An 18,913-nucleotide genomic window follows, 5' to 3' on the forward strand; every position below is an offset into this window, starting at 1 on the left:
CGGGGCGGTGGGGCCGGAGGCGGGGGTCGGGGCAGGGGGCGCCTGGGGGGCCACCGGCCTCACGTGACCAGCCCGGCCGGGGATTTATCACTTTTTTAGTTCATTAAGAGGCCTTGGGCAGGCGGGGAGGCGGCAGGGGTGACCCAAAAGGGTGCTGGGCGGGAGGCAGGTGGCAGAGTGGGGAGGATGGGGGGGGCAGGATGATTAGCCAAGGAGACCTGGCGGAGGGTCCTGACCTGAATCCCGGCCAGCACTGGGAGCCCCCAGGCAGCCCCACTGGGAGAACTGGGAGCCGGGCTGCCTGTCAGGGTGGGATGGGGCCCCAGTGCGGAGCGGGGCTGGAGGAGCCGGGCGTACCGGGGCCCTCAGTGTCGCCGTTCCCGACTCGCAGCGCCGAGCCCCAGCCCTGGGGAGAGCAACGTGGGGAGGGAACGGGGCTGTGCAGGTGCCGCAGCTGCTGCTGCCCCATCAGGGACCTGCCCGGGGACCGGTGGGGACACGGACAGCCCCATCCCATGCAACACGGGGGAATTTTTGTGCCCAAATGGGAGATTTTTCAGGTTCCGGAGAGTGGGGATGGTAGTGTCAGCAGGGACGGTGGGGACAGCAGGGACAGCTGGGCGCACACGTCACACGCTCCCCTGGGGTGTTCCGGCAGTCACCAGCCCCCCGACGGGTACCTGGAGGGCTGGGTGCCCTGCGGGGGGGAACTGAGACCTTGCCGGAGCTCCTGCGGCTCTGGGTGCTCCCGCTGGGGCGGCTGAGACCTGGGGCTCTTGTGACAGCGATGAGCCCCACGGCACAACTCCCACCCAAGGTGGCTGGATTCAGCCGCCCCTCCCTGAGGCACCACCGAGGCCGTGGGCAGCCCAGGGCAGGGCCGTCCCCACACAGAGGCCTTTCTGGAGCAGATGGCCCCGGCGTGGGGAGGACGGAGGCAGCTCAGCGCGTCCTTCCTTTCATGCAAACGCAGCGTGACTCCCCCGGCGGCGCCTGCTCCGGTGCAGAGGTGCTGCTGGGGCCAGTGCTGGCGGTACATTTTACAAGAGTTGAGCGAGCTTAGTCCTCGGGGACAGGCGACTCAGGCAGATTAGGCCTCACTAAAATAGGCAGGTATTAGTGATCTCAGCAGCCCCCAGCCTTCCGGCACGGCGGCATTTAAGCCGGTGCCACTGCTGAGTGCCTGGGAGCAGGGAGTGAGTCTTCAGAGGGGCGAGGGGCAGGGGGGCACCCCGGCCCTGGCCGAATGGACCTCCCTGTTGCCTGTGCTGGCAGAGGGATGCTTCAGGGCGGGTTGAAAGCTGTCACACACCCCCACCGGTGCTGCCCCCAGGGGATATCCTGGGGGTCCCGGGCATCCCTGGCGTGTGGACGTGCCTGGGGGGTACCGCAGAAGGAGGGGGGATGGATCCAGTGGCGGAGCGTGATGCTGGGTGCTGGCCTGGGGGCACCTGGGGCAGCTCTGTTGCAGCAGTGTCATTGTGTGCCCCCCCCCCCGGCCTCGGACTGGGTTTGTGTGGATGTGGGGTACAGTGGGAAGACCAGACCGGTGCTGGACAGTTCTGCAGTTATTGAGCCAAAGGGTCCCCAAGGCCCTGGGGCTGGTTGCCGGGGGTGACAGAGCATCAGGAACCACCACTCGCCCTGTCTGGGGGCTCACACCAGGGGCACCCCAGGGAGGGCCTTGGCCAGCGGGTGGGTGTCCTGCCTCCCAGCACCCACCCAGTGCACCCTGGAAAAGCGACAGGGTTTTGGGAAGGAAACCCCACCCTCACTGTGTGTATTGGAAGCCCCAGCCCCAGGTAAAGGCACCAGTAACACTCACATCGCATCGCTCCCGGGGGGGAGCCACGGGGCAGGGCTGAGCCCCAGCGCTGCTGCTGTGACCCGCCGGCCAGGCGGGCAGCGACGCTACGCCAGGACACCCTTCCCCTCCATCTCGTCCCTGCTGCCCAGCGCACAGTCCCGCAGCGCCAGCAGGTTCACCTCCCGCAGCTTCGTCAGGAAGGCGAAGGCCCCGTCATCCTCCTCCGCTTTGTCTTCCTCCTCCTCGCCGTGCACCATGGCGGCTCCACCGCGCCGCCGGCCACGTGCAGCTGAGCATCATCCCGCTCGTCCTGCGCGGGGTTTGCGGGCAGACCCGGGCACCCACCAGCCACGGGGTGGGGGACGGAGGGGGGCAGGGTCCCCCAGGGCCAGCCGGGCTCTGCGCGGGCACTGGGGGTGCTGGGGAGACGCGGGACTGTCCAGTTCCAGACTGGGACAAGCTGACGGGACACGTGGAGGCGGATGGCGCAGAGACAGCAGCCATTTGCTGCCCTCTTCAGGAATCAGCTCCCGTCCCAGGGGAGCCCTGGCAGCTGCCAGGACCTCCACATCCCCTGGGATGGAGGGCTCCAGGGAAGACCCCCGAGGGCCCGCCGTGGGCAGGCCGGTCCTTACCTGGGGCAGGTGGCACTTGTCCCGCATGTGCATCCGCAGAGTGTCCTGTTCCGCCTTCTGTACAAAGGCCTTGTCCCGCTCGCTCCTGCAGCAGCGGGTGCCACACTGTCACCCCCCACCGGAACCACGCACCCCCCCGCAGCCCGGCATCACCCTGGTCCCCCGGCAGCAGTGTGGTTGTGCCAGTCCCGTGCCGGGGCAGGAGAAGGGGATGCAATGGGGATCTGGGGGCAGGGTCCACATCCTGCCCCTCCAGCCGCAGCACCCAGCAGAGGGTCAAGTGAAGGTGCCCGCTGGGGGGACTTGCTCCTCCTGCAGTCCCTCAGCTCCCAGATGCGGGGTTACCAGGTCCCCACAGCGCCTGGACCCAGGGAGGTGGCACCCTAATGCAATCCTCTGCTGGCCCCTCTCCTCCCTCAGCTCCATGGGTGCTGGGCTGGGACCAGACACCCACTGCTCTGGGGCACTGACACGCCGGGGGTGCCCCTTGTCACCTACAGTGCTCCGAGCACTGTCCCATCCCCGTGCCAGCACCCACTGGGACCAACTCTGCTGTGGGGAGAGGCACCGAGGCACCCTCTCTGCCCCATCCCTGTGACAGCCTGTGGTGCATGGGACCCTGGTCCCAGAGCATGGGGGACCCCCGTGACCCCACAGCCCTGGTGAAGCCTTACTTCTCCTCCAGCAGTTGCCGCTGGTACTCCTCAAACTCCTCACGGGCCGTGCCATTGGGCAGCGTGGCCGCCTTCCCACCCTTGGGCGGCTGCCCCTCATTCCCCTTAAAGCTCTTCAGGGCCCTTGTGAAGCAGGAGGCCATGGGTGGGCGGCTGTGGAAGCCCGTGCCCCCGCGGTGCCCGGTGCCACCGGGTCCCTGCCCGGGGCCAGCACCTGCAAGGTCAGCGGGACCGGCTGCCCCAGGGGCGCCGCGGATCAGGGGCGGATTAAGGCATTAGGAGGGGATGCCACAGCCACCGGAATGGAAAGACCTTCCTGCGCTGCACCTAAGGGTGCTTGGGAGGGACAGTGGTGTGGGGGGACAGCAGGGTGTTGCCTCATCAGGGGGATGGAAGGAGCCACAGGGCCCCAGTGCCCCCCAGACTGGGCTGAAAGACCCCCCCCATTTGCATGGGCCCCGATGGAGCGCAGCACCCGCAAGACCGGATCCTTCTGGGGGGAGCCCTGTGCTGTGGGCACCCAGAGCCACCCACAGTGGCACAGGGGGTTTGGAGGTGCAAGAAGGCAGTGCCGAGGAAACACAAGAGGATTAGCTGAAAAAACCCATTCGAGGGTCAAAGGAAGACAAGGCGGCGGGCAGGCGCACGCACACAAACACACACCGCGCGTGTGTGGCCCCCTGCCCCCATTAATCCCGGCTCCACCGAGATGTCGAGATTGCTTGGGAGTGGCGGGGCCGGGGGCTTCCCGCTGCCGGAGGACGTGCCCCACTCCTGTAATCTATATGCAAGCAATTCCCATACAGACTCTGATTAAAAGAATAATCCCCAGCTGCGCAAAGCCCAGAGGGGAGAGGGGCTAGGCTGTGCACGGTGGGCTCTGAGGGCCGGAGCTCCTGGGTCCCCACTAAGCCATTTTCTGTTTTGCCAGGCCCCAAGTGAGGGATAGGCCTAATTTCAGCCCAGAGGCTTAAAGATGCTGTTGAATTAATTTCTTTGGTTTAATCAAAAAGCCCAAATCTGTGGGGTTTAGCTGGCTGTGTCCAGTGTCTCCGCACGGGGCCAGGTGGCTGGAGCAGGGCTGTGTCAGGGCTGGGGTTTCATCCTCCGGCAAGCGGAGGTGTCCCCTCCTGTCCCCTGTCACCGGGAGGGACGGCTCGAAGGGGCCCCACGTGCAGCACCCACCGTGTGTGGCACGGTCCCGCCGTGGGGCTGCTCTCCCCACCCCGGCGGGTCAGGGGAGATTGACCCAGTAGGATAGTCCCTGGGCTGCGTGGTGGGGAGAAGGACCTGTGCCAGGATGGACGGAGGCTGCTGCCTCCCCTTCGGGCGCCCTGGGGGAGGAGAGACTCCCCAGCTGCTGCCCATCTCCACCACGAGAGAGCGGTGCCGCGGGCCACGCCGCTGCCCGGCCACCCCTTGCTGTGCCACTCCCAGCCCCGGCGGGTCCGGGGGGCTTCTGGTCACAGGTCCCAGGAGTGAGATGGGGCTTAAACATCCCTCAGGTGCTTCAGCTCCTTCTGCAGCTTCTCCGTGAGTTTCTTGAAGGACGGCCGCTTGCCTGGCTCCAGCTCCCAGCAGCTCCTCATCAGGGCGTAGACGGTGGGTGGGCAGCCCTCCGGGGGGTCCATGCGGTACCCCTGCTCCAGCAGCTCCGTCACCTCCTTCAGGCTCTGGCAGGATGGATAAGGCAGCTGGGACTCCCCTTCCCCGCCCAGGGCCCACCCCGGCCAGGGGCCAGGGGATGTCCCTGTCCCACCGGTGCCAGTGGGGTGTGACCTGCGGCACCCCCAGCACAGCACTCACCAGCTTGGGGTAGGGTGCTCGTCCAAAGGAGAAGGCTTCCCACAGGAGGATCCCGTAGCTCCACACATCCGACTTGGAGGAGAATTTCTGCATCCGTAGGAGGAGGGGAGGCTGAAGCTGGCCGGGGGCCACGCTGGACCCCATCCCTCCGTGAGGGCAAGAAAGGAGACGGTGCCTGTCCCCTGCCACCCCCAGCTCCCCGAGATGCAAACCCTCTCCCTTCCCATCACCCCCACGGCCCCGGGTCCATCCTGCCGCATCCCGTCAGAGCTGCCCCGAGTGCCACCACACACCAGGGCAAGGGCTGCCCAGGACAGAGCTCACATTTCAGGAGATGCAGGGCTGAACGTGCCAGAAGCCACCACGGGGCAGAGACGGGTTGGCAGAAGGGGGAACGAGCAGGGGAGACCCACTCACGTTGTGTTTCAGGGCCTCCGGAGCTGTCCACTTCACGGGCAGTAAAGTGGCGTCCGCACCCTTGGGGTTGACCCGGGCCAAGCCGAAATCGCTCACTTTGGCCACGTTCTCCTCAGAGATGAGGATGTTGCGGGCAGCCAGGTCCCTGTGCACCAGCTTCTTGGACTCCAGGTAGTCCATGCCCTGAGCCACGTCCCTGCCGTGGCCAAGCAAGACAGAGTAGTGTCACCTCTCGGGGGTGACCCAGAGCACCAGTCCCCAGCCCGGAGGGAGGGAGATGGACTTACAGAGCAAACAGGAGGAGCTGCTGGGTCGGGACAAGTGCCCGGCCCCGTGTGCGCAGAAAGTTCACCAGGTTGCCCTGACAGAGGAGGAGAAATGTGTAAGGACCAAGGGGACAGGGCTGCCTGGAGACTTTGCACCCCACAAGGGCTGCAGCACCTGGCATCCGTCCAACTCGGCCCCCATAGCGGCAGCTCCTGCTGGCCAAGGACTGGCTGGGTGCTCTCACCTTGCTCATGAACTCCATGACGATGTAGAGGCCGTTGTGCAGGATCACGCCGAGCAAACACACCAGGTTTTTGTGCCGGACCTTCCTGAAATGCAGGGGATCCGGGTCAAGGGGGTGCCTGCTCGTGCCCGGGTCATGGGACAGGGTTGGGCTGTATCCCCCCACAGGGCACTCACGTCATGGCAGCTGTTTCAGCAAGGAAGGCCTGGGCGGTCACATCGCACTTGACGTTCTTCACGGCCACCTTCTGCCCCATATACTCACCCTGCAGGACGTCTGGGAGGGGACACGGGGGATCAGGCTCAGCCCCAGACCCAACCCCCGGCACGCCAGGCTAAGGCCCCCCTGCCATGGGATGGGGAGGGGACATCAGGGGACACTTGGGGAAGCCTGCGGCCAGGAAACCTCCAGCCCCACCTCCTCACCTACCTCCGAACTCTCCTTGCCCAATGCGGTCTCCCAGTGTGAGGTGCTGCAGGTTCAGCAACCAGCCAGCTGGGCACAGGCACAGGGGCAGGTTAGCAGGGGACACCAACAGGGCCGCGCTGCTGTGTCCCCAAAACCCAGACTACAACCCTCGCCCGCCGTACCCTACCTTTGGCCAGCTCCTCCTCGGCCGACTTCATCCCGGTTTTTGGTTTGGGCTTCACCAGCTTGGTGCAGATGGCTCCCTGCTCCTTCATGTAGTGCTGCCAAGGGACGAACAGATAGAGGCAATGCGGCGCTGCCATCTCTGACGCCGAGCTCGGGGCATGGAACCAGGAGAGGGCCACAGGATGCCCCACAGGACCCCACCACCATCGAGGGGCCTGGAGCCCCTTCAGCTCGGCAGCAGCATGAAATGCCGCATTTCCCACAGCGCCTCCATGCACAGCCCGTGGCTCAGCCCCGCTCCCCTCTGGGCCCAGGCGGGAAACACCACGACAGCCCCGGCAGGACGGGGTGGTACCGCTGGGCAGACGGCAGCCGAGGGGGCTAAAGGCTCCGCAGCCACTGCAGCAGCCAAGGGTGGTTTGCAGAGGTGACACGGAGAGGAAGTGGCAGGACAGCCATCGGGGTTAGACTGGGGCTGGGGCAGCTGAAAGGGGAAAGGACACACTCCAAAGCAGAAGTTGTAATTAAATAAGGAAAGCATGAGATTTTGAGCCTCCGGAAAGGGCAGTGGGTATGACACCGGGTGAAGATGGACCTTGAGGAAGCGCTCGCTGGAAGGGTGGGAGCTCACGCAGCAGCCTGGGAGCCCTGAGAGGGGGCTCAGAGTGGAGAGAAGCATGGCAAAACGCCTCCGAGCCTCAGCGGGGCTCAGACTTTATCCAAGGTCCAGGGGTAGCAGAGGAGCTTCACTTTCCAAAATGCCCAAAGCCCTGCTGCTGCGTGAGGCGCTGAATGAGAGGGGATGGGAGGAACGTGGCCCCAGGCAGGGGACTGGGGCTGCTGGGGCACGGCCGGGCGATGGCAGAGGACATCCACGGCCCCCCGAACCGAGCGGGAACCACGAGCCTTCAGCAGGGATGGAGAATTACACCGGTAACAGAACCACACGCAAACCACAGGAGAAAGGGCCGGGGATGTCCGCTGCTCCGTGTGACCCCATGAGGTTCTCTGCCCTCGGCAGAGCTCGCTGCCTGGGGAGGGAAGGTCTCACCTCGATCATGTCGATGAGGTTGGAGAAGTACTGCTGGCTGTCGATGCTGAGCGTGTTCTCCTCGTGCACCACGCGGTAGTGGATCACCTCCTTGCCGAAGCTCACGCACAGCACGTAGTCACCGGGGTGCCGGACAGACTCACGCACCAGGAACATCCCGTCCTCGGGGGGCTGCAGCTCCTGCACCGCCTCCACCCCCGAGATCTTCCCGTGGAACCACCTGGGGAGGGGGGCAACAGGAGAGAGGCCGTGCCAGTGGGCTTCCCCCGGCACCAGCAGTGAGACAGGGAGAGCAGAGCCCCCGCTGAGGCTACGCAGACACCCCCCGTGCTGAGGTTCATCCAAGCTGGGTGGGCAACAACTGGGGGTCTTGAAAGCCAGGTGCTGGCCCCAGAAAATCCCTCCATTGCCCGTGCAGGGATACAGGCTGCCCTGTGCCAGCTGCCCACCCAACACCTGGCTGAGGGGAGACGCGCTGGACCCATCTGCTGTCGCAGCTCCCGGGGGCTCACCTGGGATGCTGCCCCCGCCCAGGTCCCCTCCCAGCTGTACTCACGGCATGAGGCTGAGCTTGGGGTCGACGCGGATGGCACCGCGCTCCCGCAGCGCGCTGGCGGCCAGCACCCCCTCCTGCCCCGTCTCGTTGTGTCTGGCACGGTACCAGCCCTTGCCCTGGGGGCAAAAGTGTCTCAGAGCACGAGAAGGAAGGGGGGGTCCCGCTGGAAAGGTGGGAGACGGCTCCAGCAGCACAGCTGGTGACCCTGGGGTCCCATGCCCTCCATGTCCTTCCAGGGCGGCGTGCCCCCCGAGCACCACCAGGCTCACCTCCACGGCCTCAATGATGGTGACCATGTCGCCCTTGCGGAAGGCCAGCTCCCGGGCCTTGGGCTTGGTGTGGTCGTGCTTGGTGACGCACTGCGTCCCGGGGGGCCAGCGTTTCTGCACGGGAAAAGAGCATCAGCAGGGAGAGCGAGAGCTGCCCTCCCGCCCCCCTACAACCATCAGGGACAGCTCCAAGGACCATCTGAAGCCCCGGCTGGGGACGAGGGGCACTGGGCACGAGCCCTCCTCCACCCCACTGCGGTGCCGGGGGGACACATCGCCCCGATGTTGGCAGGGGAAGTGCTGGCACCCCTGTGGAAATCCCGCTTACCCCAGACATGGTTGCCGTCAGTGCATCAGAGACTCCCCGTGCTCTCCTGCTGCCACCTGCGGGGAAGGAACCAAAGGGGGCTGTGGAGGGATGGGGCTGAGCTGACCTGTCCCAGGCCACCACTGCTGTCCCCACAAGCTCCTCTGGCCAGCGCAGCCCCCTGCAAGCCGGTCCATGCAGGGCAGCCCCACACCACAGGACGGAGAAGGATTAGAGCCGGCTGAAAGCCGCCTGCACTGGTTGTACCCTGGGGACACTCCTGTCCCAAAGCCAGGCGGGAGTGGGACCCTCTCTTCTGGCCTCTGCTCCTTCTCCCCACCTTGGAGTCCAAAGATGCGCTCCACCACCCGCCGGCACTGCTGTCATAACAGGCGCCCATCACCACGGCCACCGGGGGAAGTGTGGTTTTACTAGGAACTTGTGTTTTCATCTCCTGTTTCATCAGTTTCAAGTCTTCAGGGCCACAAGAGGCACCGGCTGTGGGGCCCCGCTGACGTGGGGCACAGCAGGGCCGATGTGGGGGCTGCCTGCTGCGGGGGGGACGCTGACGGCAAGGCTGGGCTGAGGAAGGATTGTCACGTCCGCTGGCCAGGGATCCTCATGCAAGGTCCCTGTGCTCCCCTCCCACCAGCCTGTCGTGCTGGGATGCATGTGAGCCCTGCGCAGTTCAAACCCGCGGGCTTGCCCGTTCTGCAGCCCCTCATTTCCAGGGTCGCCTCCATGGGAAGATCACAGACTCACAGGATGGTTTGGGTTAGAAAGGACCTTTTAAAGATCATCTACTTCCAACCCCCCTGCCGTGGGCAGGGACATCTTCCACCACCAGGTCAGATCACGCAGAGCCCCGTCCAGCCTGGCCTTGAACCCTGCCAGGGAGGGGGCAGCCACAGCTGCTCTGGGCAGCCTGTGCCAGGGCCTCACCCCCCTCATCGTGAAACAGTTCTACCTCATATCCAAGCGAAATCCACTCTCTTTCCGTTTAAAACCACTGCCCCTCATCCCGTCACTGCAGGTCCTGGGGTGGCACCCCCTCCCCCAAGGGGATCAGCTGCGCCACCCAGCTCGGTCTCATCTGCCGACATGCCGAGCGTCCACTCAGTCTCACTACACACACCGCTGATGAAGGTATGAAGTAGTAATTGTCTCGGTGTGGACCCTTGAGGTACACCACTGCTGTCCCCTGAGCCATTGACCGTAACTCTTGGCCATCCAGCCGATTCTTTGTCACCCAGCAGTCCATCCTCAAACCCAAACTTCTCCAAGTTAGAGGTCAGAATGTGGGGGGGGACCATACCAAAGGCCGCACAGAAGTTGGGGTAGATGATATCCACAGTTCTTGACCGGTCCCCTGATGCAGTCACCATCATAGAAAGCTGCTAGATTAGTCAGGCACAATCTGCACTCACTCGGGGAAACGGTGCCGGCTGTCTCTAATCACCTCTCCGGTTTCCATGAGGTTTGACATATCTTCCAGGAGGATCTGCTCCATGTGCTCACCGGGCAGCGAGGTGAGGCTGACTGGTCAGCAAGGTCCTCCTTTCTGAAAATAGGTGTGATGTTTCCCTTCCCCCAGCCACTGGGAACTTTGCCTGACTGCCACGACTTTTCAAATACGATGAAGAGTGGCTTTGGCAACTACATCAGCCAATTCCCTCAGGACCCTGGACTGCATCTTGCTGGAGCCTGGAGGCTCGTGTACGTTCGGGTTTTTCAGGTGGTCTTGAACCTGATTTTCTTCTAGAATGGGAGGGACTTTGTTCCCCCGATCTCTGCCATGCGGTTCAGGGGCTCGAGAGACGTGGGGAGAGAGATTACTGTTGAAAACTGAGGCAAACCCCCCCCCTGTTGAGCACCTCACCTTCTCCACGTTGGTTGTCACCAGATCTCCCAACTTATTTAAGGAGGACACACATTTTCTTTGATCTTCCTTTTCTGGCCAACGTACCTGTAGAAGCCCTCCTCATTATTCTTGGCATCCCTTGCCAAATCCCACTACCTGGAGATCAGCTCGCCTGATCCCATCCCCATATTCTTTCTAGGAGACACGTCTCTGGTTCCCCTGCCTGTGCATTTCCTTCTTACACTTTGGTTTGACCAAGAGGTCCTTACTGAGTCACACTGGTTTCCTGCCTTCCTTGTCCATTTTTTTTAATGTACTGGAATTAAGAGCTCTGGAATTCTAAGAAAAATGTCCTTAAAGAGCTACCAGCTCTGTTCAGTGCCTTTATCCTTAAGGGCAGTTTCCCAGAGGGTTCCATCCACTCATTCCTTGTACAGCTGAAATTGCGGGTGGTGGGACTCGGTGGGAAAATCCTCTCCAGCAGCCCCCCCGCTGGGGCGTTGTCACCAAGCCCGTGTCCTCGGTGGCACCGCTTGGTCTGCAGGGCATCCCCACGCCATGGCCTCATCCCCAAACCCACCACGCTCTTAGAAGTCAAATCATGGCTTCTGTAAGTTTTGTTCTGATTTCAGCCCCCTTCTTCCAGATCCATTTTGCGGTTGGAATTTGTCACCGCGCTGCAGACGCTTTCTTTCCTTTCCTAGAGGAAGGTGGGATTTCTCAGTGCTCGCAACTCACACTCTTCGGCTTTGCCAAAGACGGTGAGACCCACGTCCTCTGCAGGCAAAGCTGCTTTGTGCCCACCTGGCTCCTTCATACGGGAGAATACATAGTGTGAAACTCCGCGCAGCTCAGTGCTTCTCTGTTTCCAAGACCTCAAAACCACCAGGGAAGCATCAGTTTCCAGAGAAGAGAAATGTCTGATGGGGAGAGGTGATTTCATTCACACACAGGTTTTCTTGGCACTCAGTGAGCACGAGAGCGGAGCAGGGCCGGACAGTGCAGGGCTGGGACCCGGCCCTGGCTGCGCCGCTCTCGGAAAACCCCACTCTTGGCCTCTTGGAAACTTCTAGCCAGAGCAGGAGGATGTCTCTGCTGTGCCAGGAGAGGTGTGGGGGCTCACTCGGCTCCTTGGAACAGAGATGACAGTCTTTGCTCTATTCCTCTTTTGGAGGGTGAGTCATGGTCACTCCTCTGCATCACCGGTGGTAAACCCCAGCCTGTCTCCATGACGGCAAGGATCCACGGACTTGCCGTGTCAGCCCCTATCCAGAACAACAACACAAAAGGGACAATTGCAGCCGTTGCAAGGTTAATACTAGCAGGCAGCTTTATCTGTTCCAGAAGCCATCGTTAGTTAGCACAGACATCCTCTCATCCTGCAGCCCGTCTGTGCCACATGTATTATCTCGGTGGACTCAGAAGCACAGCCGGAGTCTGACGGGACTGGATGCAGCTCAGCTCACTTCCAGGACAGGGGAGGGCATCACAGGCACAGAGCTGAAGGACAGGGCCCACTGCACACCCCTCGCTGTGGTACAACCATGTCCCTGTGCTGGCTGAGCCAGGAAGGACGACAGCAGCTCTGGCAGTTGGTCCTTCATTTTCTGCTGCTCCAGGACAATAATTTCTGGTGAAAAGCAGCAACTGTTTGCTCAGCTCTGCCCCTGTGTGCAGACAGTGGGTGGTCCTTGGAAGGGATGGACCCTCCACCCTGAGCGCCCAAGGGCCCAGCTGGCACTAGGGCTCGGGGTGCCAGACGTGCACCCCCAGATGGAGACCTGCTGCTGGCAGGGCCTGGAGAGGGGCCAGTGCCGCCACACAGCCACCAGCGGGCAGTGGCAGTGAATCCCCTTCCTCCTGGTGACACTCACATGCCTTGTCCTAAAGCAACTGCTTGTTCTGGGAGACTTTTGGTCCATGCAGTTCCACCACTGGAACGAGCATTTGTCATGTCCTGTCATCTCTCATAACGTTCCCACAAGCAGGACGCGTGAGCAGGAAGCCTGGGAGGACATACTTGCCCCCTTCTTTGTTTTGGGGCTGTTCTGTGCTTTTTTTTAATCAGTCAACCCGAGTATTTGCAACGAGCACGAGGAGTACCACAACCCGGTGGGGTTTGGTGGAGCCATCCCAACCCAAACCCGGAGAGGTCAGGCTTGTTTCTAGTGCAGAGTTACCCCAGCCGAGGAGCTGCAGGACCCAACAGCCCAGTAGGAGCAGAAGAGGGGACACAGACATTTGCATCTCGCACCTCTGCACTGCAGCCGGAGCTGGATGCGCTGAGCACACACCTTTGAAACACAAACTGGAGAACTTTTTTACAAACACTCGTCGGTGCTAAGGGTCACTTCGGCAAACAGCAAAGGACAGCAAAAGTCTTGCTGAAAATCAGGTGACACCTGGTCACTTCCCCGCTGACCGCAATGCTCTTAACACTACTACACTGCGCCTGTCCCTCTCCTCAGGCAGAGCAGACACAGCAACGCGTCGCCTGCAACTCGAACAGACCCTCGCACTCACCTCCCAGCAACGTCCATGCAGGGCCTCGGGGGCAGCGAGGTCTCGGAGGAGTCCACAGCCAAACCTGGCTTCAGGTTCCTGAATTCCTGGAGAGTAAATTCTCTTTCATATGGAGCAGCAAAGCTTCATTTTCAAGGGCATGCTCCCAGAAAGAGCTACTGCGTTATTTCCTGATTTCTCTTCTGGCAAGGGCTGCAGATGCAGCCTTGAGGAGGTCCTAGTGCCTGCCGCCTGCACAGTTAAACATTAATCACCAGTGACTCACTATCTGACAAGACTTGAAACAACTTCTACCCTTTGAGGGCACAAGTACGCACCCTCCCTAAAAATGAGCTGGAGATGATCCGATGCTATAGCCCGCAGCGCTGCGTGGCCCTCACGGAAAATTAAAGCCCCACTGTGCAAATCGGGAGATTCGCCGTTAGCGCCTCGACTGCCACGACCAGAGCAGCGGGTGCCCACGGTGGCAGCAGCTCCCCATGGCCACTGAGACTCAGGAGAGGACGTGGGGGGAGCGGGGATCCAGAAGCCTAATCCCATCCAGCGCTGGCTTCTGTGAGACTTGGGAGAGGTTGACCCAAGAGCAGGGCCGCCCCCGGGGGCTCTACAGGGGATGAAAGCACGGATGCGTTGCGGGCTGGACGGGCAACTGCAGAGAGACCTTCAAATGACCACCCTGTCAAACGGCAGGGGCTTATCTACATCCTCCAGCACCCACAGCTAGTGGGGAGGGAATGATTGCCTCCGCAGCTCACCATCCCGGCCAGAACACTGGAAACATTTGCACTGATGTTCAACATTTCCAATAGCCTGAGCAAAATGGTGAAAAAGAAGAAAATACACTTTCAGGCAAACACCATGCTTCCTACAGGGGTCTTGGTGGGGTATTTTGTGTGTATTTTGGGTTTTTTTTTAATAAAATGGTGTTTAAGACTTCAAAAAGTACTGGCAATTCAAGGGCAAAGGCAGCGTAGAGGTAAACTATTCCAGACTAGCCAGTAGTTCCAGCTCCTGGCTGTACTTTTCCATCAACACACAACTTCCCCAAGACACTTGAGCCAGGCTGTTCCCAGGATTTTTGGGACACGTTTCCCGAGGAGCACTCCCTGCATTGTCCTCTGGATTTGTAAGGACAGATCCTTAGATACCAGGTCTGCGCACACTTCAGAAGAAACACAGAGCACATCCTTACAGCCCCTGCACTACGCTCCCGGGGCTCAGCGTCAGGTGTCCTGGGGCCTGCGCTGTACTCTCTGTGACAAACAGATGCGTCACACTTACAGATGTGACCACAGCCCAGAGCACTCCGCCGCACACAGAGGGAACAGCTCACTCAGACTTAATAAATGGGCTTTCCCCACCCTACGGGGATGGTATGGCCAGCAAAAAGACTCTCACTCGCTTCTGCTGGAGCTGGTCTCCCCCTTTACATATCTGGGTATCTACCACCCGGTCAGTGCCACAATCTTTAATACACTGATCCTCAAAACTGTCTTCCCCCCTCCTCTGCTGCAGCAAAGTAGGTTTTTGCACTGCAGGGCCTGGTTCAGCACGCTACAGCTGAATCACCAGCATGCCCAGGTCCCTCCAGAACAGCCAAAACATCAGGGGTTTGTAGCGCTCCTGAAGTCACGGGGTAAACGTATGGGCAATGTTTTTCTCGCATCCTGGGCTGAGGCTTTAACCACTTGTGAGTCCTCCTGCTGGCGCCCTTCCCTGGGTCAGGGAGCCAGGCTCAGTCACCAGGGCAGGGTCCTACAGGACAAACTGTTGCGCAGTGCCATTCCTGATGAGAGATGAGAGTTATCCAAGGAAGCAGAGGTTGGAGCAGGAAGGAGGAAGGATAGGGAACAATATTCATTAGGAACAGCAGCACATTTTGTACAGAAAAACCAGCCGTTCTCTTCCCAGCACAGATTCAGGCATTAGCAGCCCGTGGGCTCTCCCTTGCTGACTCAACTCCCTTTGGTCTACCCCGACAATACATTCGGATTCACCAGGAACACACCTTCTCAGCCCGAGGAACTTGCTCTGCCTTTCAAGCCTTTGAAAAAGAAATCGGATTAACTGCAATATGTCACAAGGGCAGACATCTCCTCCCCTCCTTGCCTCCACAATAAGTTGGGGGGTGATTCTTTTTACACCTCTTCTTAGCATCTGAAGTCAAACCTCCAGGTCCCTTCCAGCTCTCTCTGCAGCCAAAGGAAAAACGGGCACTTCCAGTGCAGCGTGGCTGGCCTGGCTTCCAGCACCGGCCTCGAGTAAGCCAGGATGACCAGCGGGACCCTAAGGGCAGCATAGCGTGGCTAGCCGGTAGCGCAGTGTGGCTAACTCGGTCTTTGACATCTGATCTCCAGCGTTTAAAGAGAACATCGCTGAGTTTGAACACCCGCTTTCACAGCAAAGATGTTTATTTTAAGCCAACGACACTGTTGGGTGATCTGGACAGAGGATCATTTGAAAGCGCGTTTCACCCTAGACAGCGGCTGGAGCTGTCGATGTGCCCTGACCTCACCCTGCTCCATCCCAGCAGCGGGTGCAGACGCTGTGACGCGCCCGCTCACCACTGAGGGATCCCCCTCTGTCCCACCAGCCCCAAAGAGCAGCGTGGACAGCAAAAGCGATCTCACTAAACGCTCGCAGAGCAAATAGCCACGCACAATTCATGCCCCGGCAGGAAAGCAGAGTGGGCACCCTCAAGGGACGGGTGGGAGATGAACGGCTACCGCTCGCCACTGCGGGTCAGCACCCCCGACCCCGCTGCCGGGGCAGCTGTTCCATCCGCACGCGTAAGGCCTTTGCCGCAGCGTCGGTGCTCGTGGTGCTGACGTGCAGCGCTTGGAGGCACGTACCACACCGGGGTTCTGGGTTTTACAGGCAGCCATGTCACTTCCCCGGAACGGGGGCTGCTACCTCAGCTGAACTCTCCAGCACTTGGTGTCATAACTCAGCTCCCACCTCCAGCAGCGCCCGCGGCAGCATCTACTGGTTTTACTTCCTAATTTCTAACGAGGGAAGCTTTCTGGAGTAGATGCACTGCTTAATCCTCTTCCGAGCTAAGGTGAAAGGTTAGACACTGCTTGCAGTATTCCATCTCTTACCCACCTTTCTGATTCACCAGATCCAACTGTACGGCAGGTCCGGATCAAGGCTTTGGCGTGAGGTTATGGTCACGTTAAATGTACAGGAGGACGGCAGCAGCTCCGAGCACCTTTTAGTTCAGAGCACCCTGCACTCCGCTGGTTGCACATCTATGGGAGTGCTGAATGCGTCCCTCTTGGGTTATATATTTTTGTTTGGCTTATAACTCTTAACCCAGAATATTTAGACACAACCTGCTTTACACCCCCAAAAAAGTACTTGAGGAAGAAACAGCTTTCTCTGGCAATAAACAGTGCAGAAATAACGTTCTTCCAGTAAGTTCTACAAAGCTGTTGTTCAAAATACTCCAGAAAACCTGAAGGAATGTGAGGAGCGATTTGAAACCGAAGTTTAAACGAGGAACATGTGCATGAAGCCAAAGCCTCCGACAATCCACTGGTTAACTGGCGACATCGCGGAGGACCACGGAAGTCTTCAACCGGCGCTCTTTTAGGCGCAGTCACAACCCCAAAGCCGCGTTCCAGCCTGTCCTTCACACATCGGCTTGGTCAGCTCCGCCAAACCCAGCAGAAAGGCTCTAGGCAGCCTGAGCATCGCTGTACGACCCCGCACGCCGCTGCTCCCCAGCGGTGACCCCGCAAGCACGGGATCCCCGCTCCAGACCGGGTGGGGTGAAAACCCCAACACAGCCAACGGGAAGTGTCTCAGTTCCAGCCCCTTCAGGCCAGGCGAGAAACTGCCTCCAGTTTGAGGGTAGAAAAGTGAAGGAAGAAAGAAAATGCATAAAGCATGCACACCATACCAGGGGGGTGGGGTTTTTGTTGGGGGGTTTTGTGCTTTTTTTTTTTTTTTTCTGTAATAGTATCTGACTGTCTACCTGTTTTGCTGCGGCAAGAGTTTTTTCTAGGGCAAGGGAGTGGGAGGGGAAGGAGACGTAAGAGCAGGAAGAGAACTGTTGCTACAGGCAACTTCACTCTTACACAATGGTGCAATTTCTGTCGTGATTATACTACAATTTAAAAGTACCTACAGTACACTATTTCTTATTAAAAATACAAAATATCAGACTAAACCAGGGCCTCCTCTTTATAGATAAAACTTGGAAGCATGCAAACATTTTATACAGGCAGTATCAGTCTTAGGCAGCAGCTTCTTTTTTATTATTTTTCCACCTCCTTCACCTTCTGCTCTTCTATCTGTCTCTTCCTTTTTTATTGCATGCATTAAATGTATTTTTTGCAGATGGCAAGGGGCCCATTCCAAGTCCACCAGGTTTTTTGGGGTTGTTTCGGGGGGTTTTGTTTGTTTGTTTGTTTGTTTGGGGGGTGGGTGAGGTGAGTTTGTTTGCTTTTGTTGGTTTTTTTTTTCCCCTGAAAGCCAGGATTTTTAAAACATGGGAGGAGAAGGAGTAGATAAAACGGTAACAACCCGACCGAAATGAAGGCAGTTGTAGGAAGGAACTACACAGAAATCTGCAGTTCTTCCCACACACCCTACGGAAGCTGGCATTTGAAGTTATTTAGAAGATCGCCACCACCATTACATCATGTATAGCGATTAAGCTCGCATTGCAAACGCTCACCTAAAGCTAAGGTAGCCAGCTACTCTGAAAATAAGAAACGAAGAATCTGGCATCCAAGCTGAAGTCATCTCCATCGAACTTCCACGCTGAACCACAGAGGTTTCAGGCAAGACTGGCTACAGCAATTTTAATTGAGTCTCATACCCGATTCACTTTCATCATATGTAACACAGGTAACTGTAGGATTTTAATGTTTTCGTACTCAGTATCGGTCAGGAATGTCAATGCTTGCATTGCAAAGAAACAGCACGGTCAGGCAGATTTTAAGTGTCAATGAAAAAGAAGCAATTAGACGTAAATGTCCTTTCCTACTGCACACCGAACTAAGAACAACTAAGCAAACAGAACGGAAGAAGGCTGAGTTATGCACTGTGCAGTCGTATGTGCTACAACAGGTTTTCCACATAGGCAATAAAAAGAGTGACAGGGGAATCAACGGCAGATAGAAACATTTAAAACAAGTACCATTATATTTAAAGACAACTGGACTCTCATTTGAAATATTCATTTACTTTGATGAATCCCTTTAGTAAAGTGAGCGACATCAACACAATTTCTGGTGTTACTAAAGATAAAAATACAATAATAAATAAAAGGTAGACCACATCTCTCAGTAGTTTAAAGGTGCTAATTGCAGTGGGGATCTCCACTATACCACTGCCAGGAATATTTTACAAGGTGTCCTCCTCAACTCCTAACTGCTCCTCTTTTCTACCTGTGCACCGGCTGTGACATCATCTCACTCCTGACAGCTCAAAGTCCCCAAAGCATCCAACTTACCTTTAACAGGGATCTTGCAGCCCAGGTTCATCTGACAATGCAAGATATGAGAAGGTAAACACATCACAAAAATATACTGCAGTTGGGTTTTTAACAGCAAAGCTCAGCAGGCAAAGAATTAAAAATAAAGTTTAAAAACTGTTTAAATAGTTCTGGAATTTTGCTTTACCTCAAGTAAGAAAATGTGACAAACTGATCAAGCTTTAGATTCTCTGGAATGAGCACACAGTTACAGCATTTGAGACTTCCCTTAAAAGCTTTTCTATAAATAACGACTGCGAGCGTTCAGAAAAGCAGCATGAGCTTTGTAAAAGCCAAGTGTGAGTGCCTGGGGGCTTGAAATACATCTCTGACAAATTCAAGTGTTCGTCTTTCCTCAGCATTCGGAAGGTAGACCAGTCTCTCTTTCCTGGAGAGAGCGTTGGTATCAATATTATT

General features: G+C 58.4%; 2 protein-coding genes across 4 annotated transcripts; both read right to left on the reverse strand.

Moving 5' to 3' along the window:
* Nucleotides 1–1,560: 1,560 nt before the first annotated feature.
* On the reverse strand, nucleotides 1,561–3,280 carry LOC113489422 (complexin-3-like). Its single transcript, XM_026865124.1, is given in 4 exon segments — nucleotides 1,561–2,069; nucleotides 2,072–2,117; nucleotides 2,443–2,527; nucleotides 3,117–3,280. Coding segments are annotated over 4 exon segments (432 nt in total). The 5' UTR covers nucleotides 3,260–3,280; the 3' UTR covers nucleotides 1,561–1,911.
* Nucleotides 3,281–3,492: 212 nt separating this feature from the next.
* Nucleotides 3,493–18,551, reverse strand: MATK (megakaryocyte-associated tyrosine kinase). 3 transcript variants are annotated; one of them, XM_026865120.1, is made up of 13 exons: nucleotides 18,476–18,549; nucleotides 8,649–8,704; nucleotides 8,321–8,434; nucleotides 8,052–8,167; nucleotides 7,496–7,715; nucleotides 6,446–6,539; nucleotides 6,280–6,345; nucleotides 6,027–6,126; nucleotides 5,851–5,935; nucleotides 5,627–5,700; nucleotides 5,340–5,535; nucleotides 4,923–5,009; nucleotides 3,493–4,789 (listed from the first exon to the last, which is right to left on the reverse strand). In XM_026865120.1, exons 1-13 carry the CDS (start codon nucleotides 18,537–18,539, stop codon nucleotides 4,607–4,609), a joined length of 1,455 nt encoding a protein of 484 aa, XP_026720921.1. In that variant the 5' UTR covers nucleotides 18,540–18,549; the 3' UTR covers nucleotides 3,493–4,606. The 3 variants fall into 3 exon arrangements, with proteins under 3 accessions (XP_026720921.1, XP_026720923.1, XP_026720922.1); XM_026865122.1 differs by lacking the exon at nucleotides 18,476–18,549 and adding an exon at nucleotides 13,012–13,219; XM_026865121.1 differs by lacking the exon at nucleotides 6,280–6,345 and having other exon boundaries at nucleotides 18,476–18,551.
* Between the last annotated feature and the right edge of the window lie 362 nt (nucleotides 18,552–18,913).

Source organism: Athene cunicularia (genome assembly GCF_003259725.1).
Source record: "Athene cunicularia isolate RWA chromosome 28 unlocalized genomic scaffold, athCun1 chr28_part2, whole genome shotgun sequence".
Taxonomy (NCBI): Eukaryota; Metazoa; Chordata; class Aves; order Strigiformes; family Strigidae; genus Athene; species Athene cunicularia.